The sequence below is a fragment of the Malaclemys terrapin genome, chromosome 11 (genome assembly GCF_027887155.1).
Source record: "Malaclemys terrapin pileata isolate rMalTer1 chromosome 11, rMalTer1.hap1, whole genome shotgun sequence".
NCBI classification, from domain to species: Eukaryota; Metazoa; Chordata; order Testudines; family Emydidae; genus Malaclemys; species Malaclemys terrapin.
The window spans coordinates 28,701,444-28,725,944 of record NC_071515.1 but is presented as its reverse complement, the minus strand read 5'-3'; the positions used below and the strand labels follow the sequence as shown (position 1 = coordinate 28,725,944).

The 24,501-nt window shown below is 38.1% G+C and overlaps 1 protein-coding gene across 3 annotated transcripts in view; it reads left to right on the top strand.

The window, feature by feature from the left end:
* GLS (glutaminase) overlaps positions 1-24,501 on the top strand; it is a 105,561-nt gene that overhangs the window by 38,038 nt on the left and 43,022 nt on the right. For 2 of the 3 annotated variants that reach the window (XM_054043410.1, XM_054043411.1), the window contains exons 7-14: positions 2,446-2,504; positions 11,342-11,374; positions 11,656-11,714; positions 16,216-16,282; positions 16,917-16,967; positions 20,171-20,347; positions 21,101-21,232; positions 24,011-24,103. In XM_054043410.1, the coding sequence (XP_053899385.1) occupies positions 2,446-2,504; positions 11,342-11,374; positions 11,656-11,714; positions 16,216-16,282; positions 16,917-16,967; positions 20,171-20,347; positions 21,101-21,232; positions 24,011-24,103 (671 nt within the window). The other variant, XM_054043412.1, reaches the window with a different exon arrangement.

Here is a 24,501-nt window from a genome sequence, read left to right as displayed (position 1 = left end):
TCAAATAAAAGTGTAGCCAATGATTTTTAATGTTTGCCTGTATGGCATATATTTATTTATATGGTTTAGTGGCATTTGGCAATCATTTTTTATCTATCTGCTCCCTAAACTGAATATTACATGGCAGAATAGTAATAATTTTGAGAGACCAGGTGGGGGAGGTAATATCTTTTATTGGACCAATTTCTGTTAGTGAGAGAGACGAGCTTTTGAGCCACACAGAGCTCTTCTTCATGCCTGGGAAATGTACGCTGAGCATCATAGCTAAATGCAAGGTGGAACAGATTGTTTAGCGTAAGTAGCTAGCACATATTCTACGGGACCATTCAAGGCCTGTTAACAGCTCTGCAGTCATAGGATAAAAAGAGGGGATGAGTAGGTTACAAATTGTTGCAGAAAGCCATAAATCTGTTGTCTATTCAGTCCATGATTTTTAGTGTCTAGCAAAGTTATGAATTTAAACTCCAGGCTCATCTTTTCAAAGTGTTGTGCAAGTTTCCTTTGAGGATGAGGACTGAAAGGTCAGCTATAGAGTGATCGCTTTGTGAAAAGTGTTCACCCATAGGTGATAGGGTGTTTTTGTCTTTTATTATTTTCCTCTGACAGTGCATTTGGGACCATAGTGACTGTGTGGTTTCACCCACATTGTTGTTGTGGCATATAGTGCACTGGATGCAGGTATACACATGTTGTTGTGTTACGTGTGTAGGATCCATGTATCTCGAAAGGTGTGTTGTGCAGGGTGGGAGGTAGTGTTGATCATTGTAGTAGTGGAGATATGTCTTCAGACTTTGCATCTGTTGTTCTGGTAGGGTCTGGTGCCACTTTGAGTTGGTGTGTCTTGATCTGTGGGGAGCTTGCTTCTGATGATGAAGTTGCGGGATTGTTTAAAGGCCACAAAAGGGAGTTCAGGAAAGATTTCTTTCAGGATGGGGTCCCCATCAAGTATTGGGTTATAGTTTGATGATACCCTATATGGGATCCGGTGTGGGGCGGTAGGTGACAAGTAGGGGTGTGTGGTCAGAGGGGTTTTTATTTCTGTGTTGAAGCAAGTTCTCTTGGGGTATTTGGGTGGCCATACCATGATGTGATCTACTTCTCTGGAATGTCCTTGTCTGGTGAAGGTGATTTTAAGTGTGTGAAGGATATATTTGAGACTTTCTCCTCTTAGCTTTTTCTATGGTATCTGAGTGTCTGGCTGTAGATAACCGCTTTCTTGGTGTGTTTGGGTGGTTCATAGATCACTGATTACCACACCTACATTCACGGTTTCTTGTATATGGTTGTCTATTGGGTTCATTGTTGAAGTTGATTGTGGTGTCTCTTGCCAGGAGAAGTTGGTCCAGTAAAATGTATTACCTCACCCACCTTGTGTCTCTAATATCCTGGGATTGCCACAGCTACAACTACGCTGCATAGTAATAATTTAGGCAGTCATATGGAAAGATTGACATCAGACCAAAATCTGTCAAAATGTTGGCATGTCACTCATTGGCAAACAAGTTTAATTATAACACAAACCTGTATTCTCTGTCATTGCAAAATGTGCCATACCCTTGCTGATGGCATTTTTTCTAGTATATGTTATATCATTAGTCGGTCACATGTCAGGAAAGAGAGCACTGTGTTGTTGTTGTTTAAAGTTTGTGTAATAAGAGAGCTTTTATTTTTTCCACTTCCCTAAGTGCACATATTCCACAGGGGAAATATACTTATTCATAGGGTTTGAAAAGTTACTTGCCCATAGTTAGGAGTCTTTCTGTAGGGTGGTCAGCCTGACATTGATCCTATGTAGAATCATGAAATGGGTGATGTGTGACGCAATCCATAAGGAATTAGAGTATGATGGCATAATTTAATGCCAATCAACATGATTTTTTGGAAAATAAATCTTGTCAAATGTGTTTTTGATGAAATTACAAGTTTGGTTGATAAATAGCATTGGTCCAAGTACAGATTACTGAGAGGACCCTTCTAAAAACATCCCCTTAGGACACTGATTCTCAATTTTTCCAGACTGCTGTACCCCTGTCAGGAGTCTTGATTTATCCTGAGTACCGTATCCAAGTTTCACCTCACTTAAAAACTAACTGTTTCAGAGCACTGTATGTAGTAGAATAGTAACAAATGAAAATTACATATTCAGAAGGTAGAGGCTGCAGTGTTCCACTTCATGGAGAGAAGTATGCTGTAGGTTCTAGAGTGATGCATTTGTAGTGCATTTTTTTGTATTTACATATTGCTCAACTATATAATGTTGTGTTATAGTATTGTAATTTATGATTACAATCAAATAAAACAGCCATAGCTTCAAGAAACGTGTGTATAATTTTTACTCAAATATATGTCGGCTGACTTTGATTTTTTTTTTTTAAATTTTGTTTAAAACAAGTGTGAACTTCAGCCCTAAGGATGTACATGTAATTGAAAATTTTTATTTCACAGACAGGCCTCACAATCCTATGGTGAATGCTGGAGCAATTGTGATCACTTCCTTAATCAAGGTAAAACATTCACACTTAGTTTTGTTTTGAGTATTGCATTTGAATGTGGAAAATTAGTAGTTAGTAGTGCTGTACATTTGTGTGTGTATAGATAAGAAGTCTAATTGGAATTTTGTAACTAGCACACCAAAGCATGCAAACAAGCTGTATAACTTGCAAAGTAAGCACTTCAAAACAAGGGTAGTACTAAAACTTTCATTAACAAGGTTTCTGAAAGAGAGATACCGTGATCTGACCCAGAGTCATTTGGCTGAAACAAACATCCAGTTAGCCTCTTGTATGCTGGGCGAAGCAGACAAATGGATAAGATTGACTACTATCTCACTGAGCGATTTAATGCAATTTTGTTATGAGAAATGTCGTTTAGTCGTCAGAGGCTGAGTACATCCTCAGAAATGCACTAAATCTTCTCTCGCCTAATGAGAGAGAGTCACAAGAGTGCTTCTGGACTTAAATTCTCCTGTCTTGCATAAAAGTACAAGAGGAATTTTTGTTTTCCTTCTATGGAAAATTAGAGTGCTTTACAATTTAGCTATCATTTACAGGAGCTGCACAACTCCTAAATTCCATGCTCTTATCTTAAACTTGCCCACAATTAACCTCCTGTGTAGCTAAATCACTCATTTAGTTATTACTTTGTATTTACTATTACTTTGAACATAAAATATCCACTTTCTCAAATAAGTGGTTGGAAACTAACAGCTATGTGCCGGTGTACACACCACTATGTGAGTGGGAGAGCTTCTCCTGCCAACATAGCTACCACTACTCTTCAGGGCTAGAGTAATTAAGTTGAAGGGAGAGCTCTTTCCCCTTGACTTAGAGTGTCTGCACTAGCAGCGCTATAGTGATACATCTGTGCTGCTGTTAGTGTTGTAGTGCAGATGTAGCCCCAGTGTTCATCATACCATTGCTGCAATCCTCGGAATGAAAATCTAGTTTTGTAATGGTGAATTAATATCTAGACGTTACTGACTTTTAGTGAATATTTCAGTCCTCCATAGTTTTGATGTGGAAAATTTAAAACTAGATTACGTAATTTTTCCAAGCATGTCTTCTTAATTTCTGTTTACATTGTGCTCATTACATCTGGAAACTCATTTAGCCTCTGGTGTTTTTCCTAGCTCCTGCCTGCAAAGTGCTAGTTATGAAAAGTTCTTTATTTTTCCATCATGATTTTCTGCTATTTTGTATTAAATAAGGTGTAAAATTTCCTGCTTAAAGACATTTTATCTTTAATAGCTATAGGTGAAAGAAAAGGGCCATAAGTAAGACAGGTAAATGTATTCATGATTAGTTTTTCTACTGGTTGACTGAGCATTGAAATTCACATTGGTAATAGTGAGTTTTAAAATCTGTGTTTGTCTAAGCTGTCAAAATGTCACTCCTACTGTAGTGTGACTTACTGGTCATTGATCTCTGACAAAAGCACAGCATGTAACTATTTGGAAGGCACCGGTGTAGAGTTCTTGATAAATGGTGTAGTTAAATGGATCCAACAAATTTTAGTTTTAGTGCATGTAGCTGATATTTGTTTTAAAAATGCTGTAATGTTTTTTTATAGGACAAATTTCATTTCACTGACATGTTTGCCTGTAGTAACTGCACATCTGATAGGCATACCATACTATCGCTTCATTATTTGTTTTCAGAGTGACAATATCTAGATCATTTCATGTACTGCTTCCACTAAAATGCTATTTAACATTTGAATAACTAATAATAAAAGTGTTACTTTGGGAAAATTATATTTGGGATCAACTGGTACAAAACATTAACTGGTTATATTTTGTGAGGATAACCTATAGTCTGCAATTTAGCTCTCTTACATATGAATTGTGTAGAAAATTTGGATAGACCACTGGCGAACTTAAGTTTGGATATAATCTATATATAAAGATTTATCATTATTTTCTTAAACACACGGCTAAATTAAAACCGTATGCTGCCCTCAGTTCACATGCATTCACTGTCATTGGGGTCCATGGGAATTGCTCATATTTATTGAGGACCGTGCATGACCTTTGGAATCAAGAAGTTAAATGTCTTTTACATTATCTTAAATGTGATCAAATATACGAATCTTATGACATGCTGACATTTGATAAAACTATGTTAAGAAGTATGGAGAGACTATTGCTGTATTTTAAAATTCTGACCAGATTTTACCTCTTTGGTTAAACTGTTACTTCACTGACATTTAAGAGCTCCTGGATTTGATCTGTTAATATTCTGAACAATTAAAGGTATTCTAAATATAAATACAATACAGTACACTGGATGATCAGTTTAAAAAAAAAAAAAGTTGGGTGTTGCCTCATAATTCTTGTGCAAATTATCATTTAATACTTATGATAGTATTGGTACTCGTGGAGTGGAGAAAGCATCTCAAGGTGAATTTTTCACTGGATAAGAGTTGTTGCTGACATAAGTATCTTAACACTTTAAGGGAAAAATTCTGCCCTTGGGATCATACACACAACTCTGACTACAGTTGGAGTTATACACTTCTTGGAAAAGAATATGGACCTAATATGTAGTTGGGGTTTTGCAATTAATCTTTTACTTTTTACTGTTAACTTTCATATTTGTTTTTCTTACTAAGCATAACTACATCATGTAATTTTAAAAGCTTACACAACAGCCTCGCTGTAGTACACCAGTAATGATACTGGTGTATTTAAAATTTGGTGTCTTAACTCCAGGCTCTATGCTAACTGTACTTACACTCCACATAACTATTTCAGAGATTTAAACCATGTAAAAGTGCTTTAGTTTGGGGGGTTCTAAATCTCTTTCCTGTTGCTGACTGGATCTTAGTAAAAAGGCTTTTAGACCATTTTCCCTCTCGTTTATGATTGGGCAGCCACTTCCCCTTACATGCACAATAACATAACATTATAGTGGTAATTACAGCAATTGTTCACATGGAAAAGAAATATTAGGAAAGTATTTATCATTTTAGCTGTCTTCAGTGATATACAACGCTTTGAAACATGGAGATGCAGCACCATGTAACCAGCCAGTTTTCTGCAGACTTTCTGCAGTTTTCTGCCCCATTGTTGGGGAGATGTATATTTATGTAGTATAGGTGACCCTGTCAGTTATTTGATCTGCTGTTGCCATCTGAGGCCTTGATCCTGATTGTCAAAGCTCCTAATGCGTGAGCATTTAGCTATATCAGCAACTGCATCTTCTTTTATAACCTACCAAGACAGCTGCACTTCTTTAGGAAACACAGCACAGGGAACCCAGGACAAACCTCATGAGAACTTGAGAGGAGGAATGGATCTTTCGTTAAGGGAGTGGGAGGATAGGATGGCTGTGGAAGGAATTGCCAGAAGAGAAGAAATTGATTCAGAATCTGACCACAGAGTAGGGTTGCCAGGTGTCCGGTTTTTGACCAGAACATCCTTTTGAAAAGGGACCCTGGCGGTTCTGGTCAGCACTGCTGACTGGGCTGTTAAAAGTCCACTTGGCGTGTGGCTGACAGGCTTCCTGTCCCAGCTCCTCGCAGCTCCCAGGAAGCAGCTGGCATGTCCCGCTGTCTCCTAGGCATAGGGCCGGTCCCGGGGGCTCCATGTGGTGTCCCTGCCACAAGTGCTGGCTCTGCAGTTCCCATTGGCCAGGAACCGCAGCCAACAGGAGCTGTGGAGACAGCTCCTGCGGACAGGGGCAGCATGTAGAGCCTCTTGGCTAAACCTATGCGTAGGAGCTGGAGGGATATGTTGCTGCTTCCTGGTGGCTGCCTTAGGTAAGCGCTGCTCAGAGCCTGCACCCCTCACCCTCTCTCCCAAACCCCCTGCCCCAGCCTGAGAGCCTTCTCCCACACTCTGAACCCCTCAGCCCCAGCACAGAGCCCCCTTGTGCACCCCAGCTCCACCCCAGAGCCCGCCCGCCCCCCTAGCTGGAGCCCTCCCCCCCTCCTGCATTCCAAGCCCCTGCCCTAGCCCAGTGAAAATGAGCGAGTGAGAGTGGGGGAGAGCGAGCGATGGAGGGCGGGAGGAATGAAGTGAATGGGGGCAGGGCCCAGGGCTTTCTGTGACTAGAAAGTTGGCAGCTGTACCACAGGGCATGTTGCAAGACCCCCTTTGTATTGATAAAGCTTTCCTGCCATAATGGGAAGGACTTAAATGAACAAAATGTAAAAACAAAAAAAACCCTTTTCCAAGTACAGTGGACCCTTCTGCAGTTAAGGAAAGGGGAAGAGTTGGTTGCTCCATGAAGTGCAGTTCTCTCCTCCAGTTGAAATGGGAAGCATTTCGATACTACAGTAATGTGTGCTATCAAAAGTCCTTCGGAAAAAGTTCCAAAGGATTATCAGCGTGGGGTAAAAAATAAAGATCAGGATAGAAGTAGTGCATGCACATCCTCAGCTAAACTTAAATAACTTTGCAGAAAGATAAGATGTGCAATTAAGCACTTTCAGACACTTCTTGAAACTAAGCATATTAATTAGTTTTACATACTTCATAGTATTCTGACATTACCTTTGTAGTGAAGTGCTGTGACTCACAAAATAAATGAGACTGCGAGTAAAGAGAAATGTGCCTGACAGTGCCATGGTCCTGTTGAGTGCCACTACACAACCCTTAGGTTTACAGAAGTTAATTTTCATAATACATCTTCATACCACTTGATAAGAAAAGTCCCTGCTTTTCATCCAGTATATCTAATAGTATAATTACATAAGCACATGCCATCTTTTTTTCTTACTTTATCTTCTGGTTGTCTGACACTTAAATAGGTATATGCATATGAATTTGAAAACATGTACCAACATGATTATAGAAATGGAGGAAATAAAAATCCTGGGCTTTATTTGGGTGTTGGTTCATGCTATTATACCTCTCTTCTGTTACTCAAACTTGTAGGATTTTTCTTCTTTCTCAGTTCTTTATATTATCTGATTCAGTGATTTGTAAATATTCACATTCTTTTGTCTTTGTTTTTTATTATGACCCATTACAACTGGAGTAAATTTCACTTAATGTTACACTAGCTGGCATAGAATCTGTTCTGTAGTGCAGTCTCATAAATTATGTAAATCACACATAATATTCAATACTTACATTAAGGACACAAGAAAAATAGTTTATATATAAACATATATAATTTAAGAATGTCAATATTGTTCTGGTGGGTCAAATACTGTCTATTACATAGTGCTCCCAAGTATTTCAGAGGTGAAAATGTTATGCTAAGCAGCCAAGACACCAGTTTTCAGAGCATGCACAGATTAACCAAAAAAAGTGTGTAAGTACAGAAAGCTAGAATAAAGCCATTAAGAGGTAAATAATGTATTCAAATGCAAAAATGTTGCTGCTGTAATTAAAATAATGTCAGTATACGTGTTTTCTGGGGGCTTTATAAAATGTAATCCTAGCATTCCGTTTTACTTGGCATATAAAGTCTTCACTCAAGAGTGCATTTTATGAAGATCTAAATAAAATTGTTAGCAAGATGCTTAAACGTACCTATATTTTTACCACATTGGGTTGCTTTCAAATTAAATGATTGGATTAATAAAAACAGTAATTAAGCAAAGAAATTATATTACATTAAGGTCTAATAAACTACAACTCAAATGTTAATGAAAAGTTGCTTTTCATTAGATACATTTTACGTGGGTTTATTGCATTCCTTGATTGCAAGGAATGCAAGTATTTACAGCACTCTGTTTTGCTATGTCAAATATATAGGTACTTGTATTCATATGCTCTACGTATTATGGAAACAAAATGCTACCACCTTATTCAATTAGTATTTACCCAGTTGGAGAATGTTTATCTTAAAATAAGAACAAACTTCCACAGAATATTTTCTTTCTGAAAGCAATTAAATTAATAAGAATTCTCCACCTAACCCCCCCTCCTATTTAGAAACCACTAAGTACTAACATGAATTGATAAGCAAAGAAATTCAAAGTTAGACTTGCCAGCCTTTACTCTTTCATTGTGCTTTTGTGTTTAAATAAAAATGCATATGAGTTTGAAGAGCTGCGTGTCACGACTTTGAATTTCCTGCCTATCATCAGATTTTGTCTTAGCATTTTAAACTGTTGTGTTCATTTATAAATGTTTATGCATGTGTATATACACAACTACATATACAAAACTATACACACAAGCATGTATACAATAAGTGTGTATATGTGTGTATATATATATTAATATATGTAATCATGTTTCTGAAGATGTTGCATGGAATATTTCCTTTCATTAGCATTCTAGATAGATGGATTGCTTATGAAGCTTTTAAAAATATCAATTAATTAAAGCCACAAACTGGAAAGCCAAGCTAAAGCTAAGTCAAATAAAACTTTAGAGGCCAAAAGCTGCCCTGGCTTTCGTTCTTTAAATTATCAAAAATATCTTCTATATTTCCATAGAAAGTCAAAGTTAAGTTTTAGTATCTATATTTGAACTTCAATCATAAAATATGTGTTGTCCCTGTATCCTCTTGATTTAGAAGGTGGGTGGTATGCTTCCTTCATCTGTAGAAATAAAATGGGACACTACTGTAGTTATCAACACATAACGGAAATAAAAAATTTTGTTTTCTGAATTATATTGAATATATAGGCTCCAGTCATGCAGTCACTTATGCATGTACTTTAAGCATATGAATAGCCTCATTGACTTCAGTGGGACTACTTGTGTGTTTTAACTTAAGAATGCATGTGTACAGGATCAGGGCCTAAGTGTACATCAGCTGTCAACATGCTTATTAGTACCTGTATACGGAAGATGCTGTGTAAAAGTGATTATCTTCCCTCAGTGTGAGCTCAGATGGTGTTTACAAAAAGACAAAGAAAACACTGAATTTTTAAATGCTGAAATGAAAATAGTTAGTACTCCTATATTAATCATACATCTGACTTTTGCCCATAATGTTTATATTTTGTTAGTAAAATCAGTTTAATAAAGTGTAAAGGATTTTTTCAGTTGGGCAAGAAAGAACTGAAATACTATGTATTTTTATTTTTGCACAAAGCATGATCTTTCTCCTTCTCCCTTTTTTAAACAAAAGCATAACTTATTTCATTTTCTTTTAAATGTCTAACCCTATGATTATTGATGCAGCATCCCATAACTAATGCTGACCCAATTTCCCAAAAAGATGTTCATTGTGCATTTAAAAGGTTGAAAAGGTTTTTTGTGGTTTAAATGTTGTTACATATTTTACAGCATTAGGATCTATGGAATATTTTGACAACTGCAACAGTTCAATGAAGTTGGTAATTTCTTTTTTTAATTATTTTTCATTGAACAGATTTGGCATTACATTTTTAAGGCTTGTATTCTGGTATATTATACAAGACATTTTGATGAAATGTATTGTGAATTTTTTTTTAGCATAGCTGTTAGATATAATCTAGCTAGAGATTATTGGCTCTAAGAGTAAGATTATTTATTAGCTTTTATTTTATAAGTGTAAGGGACCATTGGCACATCATTTTGGCACAGCAGCGTGGTATTCCTTTCAGCTAGCGATTGTACATGTGTGACTGCACATCCTCTTGTAGATGAGTTGATGCGTAGGGCTTCACAGGTTATGTGCAACACCTTAATCCACTTGTAGAGTGGGAAATGAAACTGGCTTTATGCTTTTCATTAAGTAAAATGCTGGTATATGCAAAGCTTCCGTTTTTTTTGTTTTTCCTATACTAAACATAGCATGAGTAATGTTTCTTGATTTGTTTGAGGCAATACACTATCCAAAAAGATTTATCTAAATAGAGTATCTTCAATACTGACGTGGTTTATAAAACAAACCTCTGATGTATTGTCTGTTAGTTTATATGATGCCAATTGATATGATTTCAGATTTTTAATCCAGTGTTTTATAAACTTTCTCTTAAATTAAAATGAAGCTGTTTGGCTGTTTCAAAACAAAGTAAAATGCATTAGCTTTGGGGGGGGGGGCGGGATATATATAAGAATATATAGCAGGTCAGTTATCAGAAATTGAGATAAGGGCCAATACGTCTTTCACTGGCATTTACCAAATTTAAGAAAACATCCTTAAAAAAAATTGCCTAAGAACTAATTTTAACAAAAACAGAGCAATAAGATTTGATGTTTTTTCTTACGTTGCTAGCAAAATGTTGATGTAGTTTTAGTGTTTTGTCACTTGAGGTTTTAAGATTCTAAAATTGTAGCTTTTGAATAATACTATATTTTGCTAACCCAAATAATCGGTTTCTTTAGCTAGGTAGGATACTTACCTTAAATCTTAAATTAAGTGCAGTTATTTTTATAGTAAAGGTAACACTTTATTTTAAGTCTTCCATCTGAATTAAATTTTTAGCATGGACACTAACCATAGCAAACACTTTATAGCCTGAAGTCTGAATTTTTCTGTGCTCAGCGCTAATATAAATTAAGACAAGAATTTAATCTCTTATACTTTTAATCCGGTGTTATATTCATTGTAGGAACATTGATCACAATGAATTTCTATGTGTGTCACGTATATTACTACATACTATTCTTTGTCAATATGTTGTGTTGAATAGAGAACACTTAAAATAAAGCATACCTTTCGTTCTGCTTAAATCCATCCCCTATATACAAGGTATTTGATTAAAAACATCTTGTAGCATTCTTTGTATAAATGTTATCTGAGCTATTTACTCTCCTAACTTTTTAATTGTTTTTCTTGTAATTATATTAATATACAAAATGATTGTAGTAATTTATATTTAAGTAGCTTTATACATTTATATCTTTATTAGTTATATACAAGTAAAAAAACTAATTAAATTAAGTGAACTTCTAACTATAGGTTTTGTATGTTAACAAGTCTTATAAATATTTTTTCTTTCCTTTCAGCAAGGAGCAAATAATGCAGAAAAATTTGACTATGTAAGTGAATATTAAAAAATTCTGGTGCTGTTTATCATATTTAGATTTGATGATACAAGGCCTCACATTATCCTCACGGAATTTTTGCCTTCAAATTGCAGGTGACACTTGAGCTGTTTAAACAGCTGCCTGATTTGTAGGTGCAATTTGGTATTTAGACATCCTAATGACTTTCACTGTATGCCCCAAAACAGTCTCAGTTAAGGCCAGGTTGAAAATTTGGTTTGAGTTATGATGTTATCAGATCTGAAGATTTTGGGATGCTTTTTTTTTTTTAATAGATGATGCAGTTTATGAATAATATGGCTGGTAACGAGTATGTTGGATTCAGTAATGCCACGTGAGTATTTTTGTTTTTGTTTGAGGTTTGGTGGTAAAATATCTAGGGTGAAAGCCTGGCCCCCTTCAAGTCAGTGGTAAAGCTCCAGTTGACTTTAGTGGAGACAGGATTTCACCCTTTATATTTAAGATCTTACTTCAGTCCTTATATGATTTACATGTTTCTGATTTAAATATATATTCATTTTTGTGGTACTTAATGTACGCCACTCTATTCGATAATAGTTTTGATTAAATATTATGTACAACAGTGGTTCCCTCTTAGGTTTTGAGAGTCTTCTCCCTTTGAGTGCTGTTTAGTTGGGAACTACAGCCCTGCGTAAGCCCTGGCATTCATACCAAAAATGAAATTGCCCACTTTAACATTAGTTGTACCAAAAGGATTATAAATCCTTCTTTTACACAGTTATTTCTTGTTTTTTTTTTTTTTTCATTATTATTTATATAATCTTTTTAAGATAGGGGAAACTCCCCTTATGGAACTCTTAGAATGTAGGGTTCCTGCAGGAAAACTAGGCTTTTCTATTACAACTGCAGGATTTCCGCCATTCTGAGGGCTGGTGAGGCAACACTCCTATGAAAACCATAAGTGTGCTCTGTAGCATTGGGGAATTTTGGATGCTGATTGGTTTGGGTGGGGGCGAGGTGATTGTAATTTACCTGAGCTTAGTTGATACAGGAATGCTTAATGTGGCAGCTGATAACTTTTTCATTAAGATTTCTTAAAAATAAATAAATAAATAAATGGAGATAACCTTTCAAGGTCCCTTCCAGTCTAGGAGATAGGATATCAAGTCCAGCCCCCTGCCTTCACTAGCAGGACCAAGTACTGATTTTTGCCCCAGATTCCCAAGTGGCCCCCTCAAGGATTGAACTCACAACCCTGGGTTTAGCAGGCCAATGCTCAAACCACTGAGCAATCCCTCCCCTTAGGACTATGACCATAAATTTAATGGGAGAAGAGCCTGAAAATGTGAGATGGTCTGTGTGTTCACCCAGACCCTTTCTGTCCCTGCACCCTGTTCAGACACTCAAACCACCACTTTAATGACATGAACCCCTAGGCAGCTGACTACCTGTTGACTTGAGCCCCAACCTGATTCCCTTTTTCTAACTGTCAAATTCCTCTTGATTGTACTTGCATATATCACAAGGAGGTGTATATTCATTATATTTCACTGTCATATGTCCTTCCTTTTCCTTTTTATTACTATCTTGCCTTTTTCAGTGTTACTTTTAGGAAAAGGGTCTTGTGCTTTTGTTTCAAAATTTACTGGCCTACCTATACATCAGCTTACATATACTATGTATACTTTATTGGTAACAAGTAAAAGTAGATATTATTCAACTATTAAAGTTCAGTTCTGCACCTTATTGTGTTAGATTTTGCACTGATAAAAGCATAATTATTTACTCTTCTACCAGAGAGAGAGTGTTGCTGAATTAGAGTAAACTTTAATCAGGACTTTAAAATCCATTCACACTATACTGTCAATTTCTGCAGAATGTAATCTTGTATTTTAAAAAATAACATTTAAAGTTCTGTGGTTGCCAGGTAACCTCCATATGTGAACCAAGTATAAATTTAATGCAACATCTTTCTAAGTCTGCAGAGAGAAGGTGCCTATGTTGTTGCTCTGAGTTTTGCTAAACAGTAGTAGAGTGAAACAAACAACACTGGTCATTTTTACTGTTGATAATTAAGGCTATGTTTTAGTCACGGGTATTTTTAGTAAAAGCCATGGACGGGTCACAGGCAGTAAACAAAAATTCACAGCCCGTAACCTGTCCATGACTTTTATTATGTACCCCTAACTAAAAGTTGGACGGGGGGGACGGACATGAGTGCTCAGGGGGGCAGCAGGCTGTGGGTGCTGGGGGGGTGGCCCGCTGGTGTAGGGTCGGGTAATGGTGTGCAGCCCGAGACCCCTGCTGGTGCTGGGAGTGGGGATTGGTGGGGCTTGCAGGCTCTCTCCCCAGCTCTGTGTTGGCCACCCCTCCCCCTAGGAGCTGCAGGGAAGGGTGGCTCCATGCACTGCTTCCGCCACAAGCGCCAGCTCTGCAGGCGCAGTTCCCATTGGACGGGAACCGCAGCCAAAGGGAGCTGTGGGGGCGGTGCCTGTGTGGGCAGTGCATGGAGCCCACCTGGTCCCTTCACCTAGGAGCTGCAGGGACATGCCAGTGGGAGCCAAGGTTCCCCCCAGGTAAGTGCCCCCACCTGCACCCCAACATTCTGCCCTTGCCCTGAACCACCACCCACATCCAAACTACTGTTGCTGGCCCAGGGGCTTCCTGACTTGGGCAGTCCCTGAGCCAGCACCAGCTGCTGCAGAAGTCATGGAATCAGTGACCTCCGTGACCGACACACAGCCTTATTGATGATCAAAACCCTGTGGGCAATAGTGAAACAGTCAAGAATCGTGCTGATGGGGTAAGTTATGAGCAGCCCAGAAGGCAGGCTCTGGAATTATTCATGCAGATAGAGGACCCAAAGAATGGTAATTGAGGAAGAGTAGAGTGTGAAGGTCTCTCTGCTTTCTCCCTCACAGCTGTCAGGAAGCTCTAAAGGGGAGGGGAAGAGAAAAGACCAGACAAATGTGCTTCTTGTTTTCATTGGCTTTCAGGTTATGGCATGTCAAGCTTATTAAATGCCCTTTAGTAAAAGGATCTATGTGACAGATGATTCCTCCAAGCATGGTGCAGCATTCTATAGAAATGGTTCACTTCTCCTTCAAGTGATTGTCCAGATGCACATTGCGTTAACGGCATGCTTGTGCCTCATGTGCTAGAGTTCAATGTCTGTGAGACAGCAGTGTCTTTATGGTGTGCATGCCACCTGGAGCTCCTCATATTCCTCAGTGAAGACATAAAAGGGCGGAATGCACCAACTGCCAGCTGTTCTTCTCACCTGTCTCCAGGCATTGAGACACAAAGTTTGCTGTCCATACTTGTGTAATCTAGCCTCTGCCTTTGTTGATATGATTAGTTATTTTGCTTGGTTGATTAGTATTTGTGATTTGCCTGTGGGCAAATTAAACAAGAGTAACAGCAAAACTTTCCCAGGATGGTATCCTTCAGGTCCCAGGGATTAAGTACTGCCCTTCCTGTGAGGGAACCATGTCTGCCAGTGACAGACATGTAAGATGTCTCTACTGTCTTGGGGAATTGCATGTCCCTGGAAAATGTGTTGTATGTAAATCATTTAGATCCGAGTCCTGCAAGAAGAGAGAGGGCAGACTGGAAATTGTTCTGCTTAACAAATATATGGGCCTGGTGTCAGATCCGGATCGATCAGATTCCCCTCTCTCTTTTGCCCTATATATATATATATAATCATATATAATCACACACACACACACGCTTTCTTAGGGGTTGTGGACTGCAGCAATGTGTAAATTGGCTAAGCCAGAAGAAGACACCGCACAGAGCTCCGGACTGCCCCAGCTCCATCCCCAGCACTGCTGCTGCTCTGCCTGCAGCTCCCTGGGCTGCTCCTCTGGCCTCTCTAGCTCTGGTTGCTGCAGCTCTCCTCCCAGTACACGTCTGCTCTCTGGGCTGCTTCTATGCCTCTTGCTGCTGCACCTGTGCTCCCAGCACTGACCTGGGCTGCTTCTCTGGTTCTCTCAGGCTCTGGCTGGCATGCCTCTGCTCCGCAGCTCAGCTCAGGCTCCTGTTCTCTCCTTAGATTGGCCCCACTCTGGCTCAGGTAGTTCCAGTTCACATGGAAGACAGGATCCCCTGGCCTCCTTACTCAATTAGCCTGGCTGAGCTGGAACGTTGGCCTTTCCCCATTGCCCTGGGGACTGTCAGTCTCAGGGTCCTGATTTCCCATCAACACTTCCTCTTTCTTTTGTTACTGGCAGCTAGCCAACCAACCTCCTGCCCCCCCCCCCCCCACTAAGTTTTAGTAACGGACCAACAGCCCCTTACATGTAGTCTAAAATCAGAAATGTCCTCATTACAAGCGTCGTATTGGCTGAATTTCGCAAGCAGCCTTATTTGGATCCCCTTGTATCCAAAAAAGCTACTGAAAGGTTTGCAGAATTATAATCAGAACTTGGTGTCAGCAAAGATAAAGATAAAACGCACTCCTTGTCCTGAGCAGCATACAGTCTAATTTTAAGACGAGACTGGACTTGAATGGGTTTAACGAACTATGGGTCTGTTGCTGCATTCTTTAATTCATTAGGAATTTTACCATTGGCGTCAGTGGGGGCAAGTTTGGAGCAGTAGGACAGAGGACGACGGTAACAGTGTTGAAATGGTGTGGTTATATAGACTAGCTAGTCCACAACTTGGTGAGACCAGTATTCCTATACCTTTTTTTATGCTTGATTTTTTTTTTTTTTAACAAATACAAAATTGTTTTTTCAATGCTCTCTGCCTGTTTCTTTTTTGTTGACATCTGCCTTTTCCCATAATTAAAAAAAAAACGAAACAAAAACCTCTTACCATTGTTTCTCTCTACAATCCAAGTATTTGAAAACTTTTTTTCTTTTCAGGTTCCAGTCTGAAAGAGAGAGTGGAGATCGAAATTTTGCAATTGGCTACTATCTGAAAGAAAAGAAGGTTTATCCATCTTTTGTTTGTTGATTTTGCAAGACTTCTATTGCTCATAATGTTGGCCTCTGAATTTTTGGCATTTTATTTTATAATCTGGGTTTTATTTACATGGTTTAGAATACTGTGTGTGTTTTGTACAATAGTTAGCAAATATGTTTCATACACTTTGGAGAGACTGTAGACATGTATTTAGGTACTGTAATCTTACAGAACAGCCCAAATCCCATTTCTGCATATTAGATTATTGATTCTAAAGTCATGTCCTGTAACTTTTTTTAAAGATTCAGTACAAGTGACTCTTTAATTTAAAAAAAAAAAAAAAAATGCATTAGGTGTTTTTAGGTGTTTCCCTGTATAATTAGTCTGTACTTCTTTAAAGGTGTGTTAGTAGCTAGAGAGTATTAAGCTATCTAACAGTTGCATCTTTTAAAACAGAATGTCATTTAATTTTCCTAAACATTAAAGTTGTCTCTTTAAACGTTTGTATAAGTGTTAGCTAGATTTTAAAATTAAAACAAATGTTTTGAACACTGGCAGGAATTTATTTGATTTTTTTTTTAATCTCTTTAGTTTAAAATTGATTTACTATCTTGATATAATCAACATGTTTAAAAGATTACTTTTACTTCTTTCCCCCCAGTGTTTTCCAGAAGGCACAGACATGGTTGCTATATTAGACTTCTACTTTCAGGTGATTGACTCTTATTTAATCTTGATTACTTAAAATGGAATTGAAATAAAGTTTTGAAAGTGTAAGCAGCACAAACTCTCTTAATCATAGATATAAAGGAGCCCATTAATACCTACATTTTTTTGAATGAACAAAGAACATTTGATGTATTAAACTTGTAAACTAAACTAAAACTAATTTACGAGTCTCCATTGGTTGTGTGAATTAGCAAGTTTCTGCTGTGAGAGAATATATGGGTGGCTGCATTATTCATAATTGGCTTTGGTAGAATATTTTGGCTTCTCTGTGCTCATAACACAGAGGAAGGCATTAAACTTTATAGTGTAACTAGAATAATGTGCATACAATTTTTTAATTTCAAGTTTGAGGGTAGTATTCAAAATGAGGCAACGCTTTTGCACTTCTTCTCTCTCTTGTTTAATCAAATTAATTCTTATGAGCCAAACATAGAAACTACGCTGTGTAAATAGTCAAGTAGCCCGTTTTTTGCTTTGCTTTTACCTAAAATAATTGCACTTGTCATGACACACAAACTTGGCAAGCAGGGGTTTTTCTCAGATAATCCACTGACCATTCACGTCGTGCATGCTGTAAACTGTCCACAGACTGACTAGATTTTGCCTTTCTGTCACTTGGTCCCTGTCAAATTCGAAGCACTAAAGTCAAGAACAATGTTTTAAAAAGGAACATGTTTCTGATTCATATTGCTTAACTCTGAGCAGCGTATTTCTAAACATTAGCTTTCTCTTAACATTCATGGGTAGGGAAGTGACTCGTGTAGATTCTTGACCTATTGATTATTTCATTTAACTATGGTAAGCTGCATCAGCACTGTGAGGCAAATTTAGTGTTTGCCTTTATTACCTCAGCTAGACAAGGCCAAACTAATATTCAGATCAAAGAATCTTTGTTAGTAAACAGTAAAAGTGAATGCAGAATTGTAGTAACGTTCTGAATTGCACTAGCATTTAAGAGCTGTAGTATTATGTATTTTGATACATTCTAATAATATCACATACAGGTTTTTTCTACAGGACTAAGTCTCATTCAGTGCGCAAAATGGACTGTCCTCCCTTGGCGAACAGCAAATTCCATATTTTGTTTTCTCATTGTTCAGTGTATGGTCCCATAACTTGTTTACTGTACTCTATTCAAAATCTGCTCTGAATGTAGAATTTTTGATTTCCTCATGGGCTTTTCTGTGGTGTTCATCATCACATCTGAGTGCTTCAGAGACATTAATGAATTTATTTTCACAACATCCCTGTGAGATGAGGAGGTATTACCTCATTTTACAAATGGGGAACCAAGGCACAAAGAGATTAAGGTCAAAAGTATCCACTAATTTTAGGTGCTTAATTTGAAAAATCAGATCCTAGGCATCTTCAAGTGTACTTAGCATTATATAGCAATGTATATATTCAAGCACAGCTCCCATTGACTTCTGTTGCAGCTGTGTGAGTGCTCAGCGCTCTGCAAATCAGACCTCATGGTTTCAGTTCAGGCCCCCAGAAAATGAGGAACACCTAATTAGTGACCACCTGTGAAAAGTTTGGTGTGATTTGCCCAGGATCCCATAAAAACTCTGTCATACATAGGGATATAATCCAGTTTTCCACTTCAGCATTCATTTGTGTTAGCTGTGAGACCATCCTTTATCTTCCTTCAAACTACATGGCTTATTCGCTACACTCCCTTCCAGCTTGTGCAACAAATGAGGCCAGGATCCTGCAGACAACAGCCTCTTTCACTACACAATCCTGATTCATCCTCAGAGCAGGTCCATTCTGTGCAGTGAATAAATCCGGTACTGTGGAGAAAATAGTAAACTATCAAGTAATTAAAGACTGTAGTATAATGCATATAAGGAAGGTAAATTAAGTTTACACAAGCAATCTTAATTTTTCATTTCCTGTCTATTTTGAATGATTGATTTTGTAACCTTAATATTCTAGCATAGTTTTCAGTGTAATTTCCTAGCTTAAAAAAAAACTTGAAATAACAAATTCCATCATGTGACATAAACCATGTGGAAGTAAATATAAGTAGGGTTGGAACCTTTAGATCCACTACTCAGACCTCCTGCCACTTGAGCTAACATAGTAATACTAGAGGGTCCTGTGGCACCTTTAAGACTAACAGAAGTATTGGGAGCATAAGCTTTCGTGGGTAAGAACCTCACTTCTTACCCAGGAAAGCTTCTGCTCCCAATACTTCTGTTAGTCTTAAAGGTGCCACAGGACCCTCTGTTGCTTTTTACAGATTCAGACTAACACGGTTACCTCTCTGATAGTAATACTAGTTTATCATTCTCTGTAGACTAGCTCTAGAGGGGGATAGAGGACATTTTTGCCAGTGGGTTTCACAGATACTTGCTGATAGCCGAAGAATGGTGAGACTCAGGGATCTTGGATTCCATTGCAGGCTTTAGAGGCAGTATGCTTTAACAGACACAGAATCTTTTGCTCATTCCCCCCCAAGTGTGTGACCTCCTTCTGCCATGTCATCATGGTGTCTTCTCCTCCCCTCCTTAGTCCGTTTTCAATCTGTTCTCCTCCACCCAAAATACACACAAATCTCTGGTTCTTACCCTCTCTGCATTTGAATCAGGCAGTTTCCTCATTAGTGCTGCCTGTGTTCAGCAGCTGGTCATTGGGAGCACCGGAGAGACAGGTTCCCTGCTCTCAGCTCAGGTGCCCTGACCCAATGTTGCCCACTGCCCAGAGCTGCAGATTCAGGGAAAGTCCAGTTTAGCTGCCACCTGGAGCATGGTTGACACAGATAGATTTTAGCAGTGTAATTCCCAGAAAATTCTAAGAATTTCCTACTGAGCATGTACAATCTGCATTTTTTTCAAAGGCTTATAATTTGGCCTAATTTGGACAGATTAAGACACATTCCTGAAAAAAACCATTCCTTGCCAAATTTTAAATAGCTGCCGCAAAGTGTGGGGGTGCTAGAGTTTTTCAAAGAAAAGGTCACCAGAATTTTTTAAAATGGGCAAAACAACATTTCCCCCCAAACTTGTTATAAAACAGCCCAACCGTTTTGTCTGAGACAAAAAAAATAATCATTATTCAATGATACAGATCAACTCATGTAATGCCACTAGTCTGCAGACCTCCAATTGTTAACCTTTAGCATACTGTATGTACGTAGAGGTTATACGTACAAATAAGAATTATTATTTTCCCTTCCATTAGCTGTGTTCTATCGAAGTGACCTGTGAATCGGCTAGTGTGATGGCAGCAACTCTGGCTAATGGTGGCTTTTGCCCAATTACTGGTGAAAGAGTACTGAGCCCTGAATCAGTCCGGAATACCTTGAGTCTAATGCATTCCTGTGGCATGTATGACTTCTCAGGACAGTTTGCCTTCCATGTGAGTAACTGTTGGCTGCTAATTGTATCTGGCAAGTGAAACTAATCTAAACTGGCTTTTAAACAAACATTCCAGGATTGATCTTTTTATACTTAAGCTGTTATGTGAATTAATCAGAAGTTGAACACAACACTATTTGAAAATCTGGTACCTAGAGCATTGTGAAATTAATCACTTCAAGGTATTTCAGACAAGTACTGTTTTCTAACACTTTAAACTCGGGCTTCATTTTCATCCTAAAAACATAAGTTGGGCTTCAAAGATATAACTCATCCCTTGCAAGAGAAATATCTACATTGCTTATTCAATTTAGTTATAATTCAAACAAATGTTATAACTGGTGAAATTAGGTGGTAAAATATTGTGCGTGCAGGCACACCCAAATCATGTTAAGCTGTCAGGGTTAAACAAAAGGGATCTTTGTACTAAAAAAATTTTGTAGCACTGTTGTTGTTGCAAATTATCAATGACTTGTTGGATATCTGTATGTCTCACTGCTGAGGTTATCAGGCCTGGGGTATAGTTCTTGCTGAACCACTAGTATGCTGTCTGACCTTAGGCGAGCAACGTAATTGCTGCTCTGTCTCTCTGCATGCCTTGTCTGTCAAGGATAATACTGCTTACCCAACTTATAAAATGTTCTGAGAACGATCAACTAAAGTGCTATATAGTATTTTTTATGTGCTAAGTGTTATGAATAATGCAACAGACTAGAATGTTAACATAGTATACTAAGTCTTTAATTTCCTGTAGGTTGGACTTCCTGCAAAATCTGGAGTTGCTGGTGGCATTCTTCTGGTTGTTCCTAATGTTATGGGTCTGATGTGCTGGTCACCTCCTTTGGACAAAATGGGCAACAGCGTTAAAGGGATTCACTTCTGTCATGTAAGGAAGGCTTCCTCTAACTTTCAATAATTTTTCTTTTGCAACCAACATTTACCTAATTAGTTAGCACGCCTAAGACCTAACTGAACTTAAATGAAATCCTTAAATTTGGTAGGTACGTATTTCCTGTCTGACCTGACCTGAGATTGAAAAGCTGTCTTGTTTTCTGACTTCCATGGCTATAATTCAAATTAGATTTATTATTGGACTACGCTGGGGTAGGCAACCTATAGCACACGTGCCAAAGGTGGCATACGAGCTGATATTCAGTGGCACTCACGCTGCCTGGGTCCTGGTCAGCAGTCCGGGGGGCTCTGCATTTTAATTTTATTTTAAATTAAGCTTCTTAAATGTTTTAAAAATCTTATTTACTTTACATACAACAATAGTTTAGTTATATATTAGACTTATAGAAAGAGACCTTCTAAAAACGTTAAAATGTAGTACTGGCACGCGAAACCTTGAATTAGAGTGAATAAATGAAGACTCGGCACACCACTTCTGAAAGGTTGCCAACCCCTGGACTATGCAAACATTTGGTTTCATCGTGTTTTCTAATCTTGGAAAAAGTGTTCATGAAAAAATTTAAAGGAATAATGTCTTATGGACAAGACGCTGGATATGAGTTGACAGTGTGCCTTTGTTGCCAAGAAGGCTAGCAGCATTTTGGGCTGTATAAGTAGGAGCATTGCCAGCAGATCGAGGGACGTGATCATTCCCCTCTTTGACATTGGTGAGGCCTCATCTGGAGTACTGTGTTCAGTTTTGGGCCTCACACCACAAGAAGGATGTGGGAAAATTGGAAAGAGTCCAGCAGAGGGCAACAAAAATGATTAGGGGGCTGGAGCACATGACTTATGAGGAGAGGCTAAGGGAACTGGGATTGTTTAGTCTGCAGAAGAGAAGAATGAGGGGGGATTTGATAGCTGCTTTCAACTACCTGAAAGGGAGCTCCAAAGGGGATGGAGCTAGGTTGTTCTCAGTGGTGGCAGATAACAGAACAAGGAGTAATGGTCTCAAGTTGCAGTGGGGGAGGTTTAGGTTGGATATTAGGAAAAACTTTTTCATTAGGAGGGTGGTGAAGCACTGGAATGGGTTACCTAGGGAGGTGGTGGAATCTCCTTCCTTAGAGGTTTTTAAGGTCAGGCTTGACAAAGCCCTGGCTGGGATGATTTAGTTGGGGATTGGTCCTGCTTTGAGTAGGGGGTTGGACTAGATGACCTTCTGAGGTCTCTTCCAACCCTGATATTCTATGACATGAGAATGGCACTGATTTCTTTGATATATTAGAACACAAGATCTCTTCCACCTTAAAGAGGCTTGCCAGAGTCCAAATATTCTTAACACTGGCATCAAACAGGGACTTCAGTCTTTCAAAGGTCAAGTCTGTAGCAAAAGACAAAGCTAAGGGTGGCTTGTCTGACAGTTGTCTTCTGTATAGAGACATTTTGTATGTATTATTCACAGAAAGGTACTAAGAAACTCCACTTCACTCCAATATAATAGAATAACAATAATTTCATTTAATTAGCAATGCTTACTGGGGCCTTAGGTGGCTAATAATAAAATAGGAATGGTGTTGCTTATATTTTGGCCAATATCGTACTTCTGTGTCTGGGGAAAAAAGAAGATGGGTTGAAAGTCTCCACAGAGACAACTGTCAGACAAGCATCCTAAGCTTTGTCTTTTGCTGCAGACATCACTTATAAAAAATTGAAGGGCCCTGTTTGGGGCCAGTGTTAAGAATATTTGGACTCTCGCCAGCCTCTTTAAGATGGTAGAGTTCTTGTACAAGACTTCATTTGCAAGTAATAAGGAATGGTGACACATCACTGGCCTTCCAAATGGAGAGAGGAACATGACAGGGATGCCTTCTGCCTCTTTCTCTTCTCCCTACAACCAAAGGCAGTGCAAATTAGGCAGTAGTCGGACAATCAAAGACCTCAACAAAGGATACTACAATATTTAGAGCATTGTGCAACGTTTAGAGTATTTCATTCACTTGACTTCTATATCAGCTGCATAACAATCCAGTTTGCACCTCATTCTGGGGAATGCGCAAGTACATTGCCTATTACTATTTTTCAGTCTAGATATGTTTGCTTTTAAGTCCTATGTTAAAAAATACTTTCCAATTAAAATCAAACTGTTTTAAAAAACGACTGTTATTAATAAAGAAAGACCTAATAACTGATGATTTGGCAACCTTCACATTGCTGCAAAATAAATAGCTATAAACGTATATATTTTATATATAAATAAATTTGTTCTTCAAACTACAACAGCATGGAAAAACTACTTGCCATAATACTTGTGAATGTCTTTCCCTACAGTGATTCTAGTTTAATTAAGATCAACTGTTGCATTGAATCTTCCTTGTTGAACTGCCTATCACAGGTCTTATGTTACTGTGAGATATTATAGCACCTTGCAAGTGTTTGTGAAGTATACATTACAAAAACAAATGCTGTAATATCTGTACAGTGACATATTGGTATAAGTTAGCTTTTTTCAAAATACCACCAATAATGCAGTTATTTAAAAAATTAATACTATTATTACAACCTGATTGAAAACATGTCTTTATTATCAATGTATGGAAGGACATTTTATGAAGAGAGTAACAAGAGGCTTCTTGTGTAAGTCAGGAACTTAGCCAAGTCATATTTGTTGTGAAGCAAAAATATTTAAAGTGTGTGCATTATCAACCTCAAGTGAGAAAATAAGAAACTAAGCAGTATACAAAGGATGATATAGTTTCTTTTTGACTGTTTGCAGGAACTGGTTTCTTTGTGCAATTTCCATAATTATGATAACTTGAGGCACTTTGCAAAGAAGCTTGATCCTCGCAGAGAAGGTGGTGATCAGCGGGTAAGCTAAATATGTTCTTTTAATGACTACTTTGTATAGTTGTTAGCTGGAAAATGTAAGGTTCATCTGTAAACATAAAACTGCTCAATGACATGTATTGCATCAAAACTTAAAGATAAGTTAAGCTTATCAGTCTAGTTTCACAAGAGCACAATTTATTTGTAACAGTCTGCCATATCTGTGATGAGGCTTAAACAGTTACAAGATTTTTTTGTAAGATTCATAATTGCTAAAGACTTAAGCATTTCTTCTCCCCAGCTAGAGTGGGTGTATGGTATTTTAATATTCAGGAGGAATTTCACTATTCGGCTTACTTTTTAATAATAATTTGGCCAACTGGTAGCTTAGTTTTTTCTGTTCTGCACTCCTGTGCATGAGATCGAAGGTCAGTATTTTTC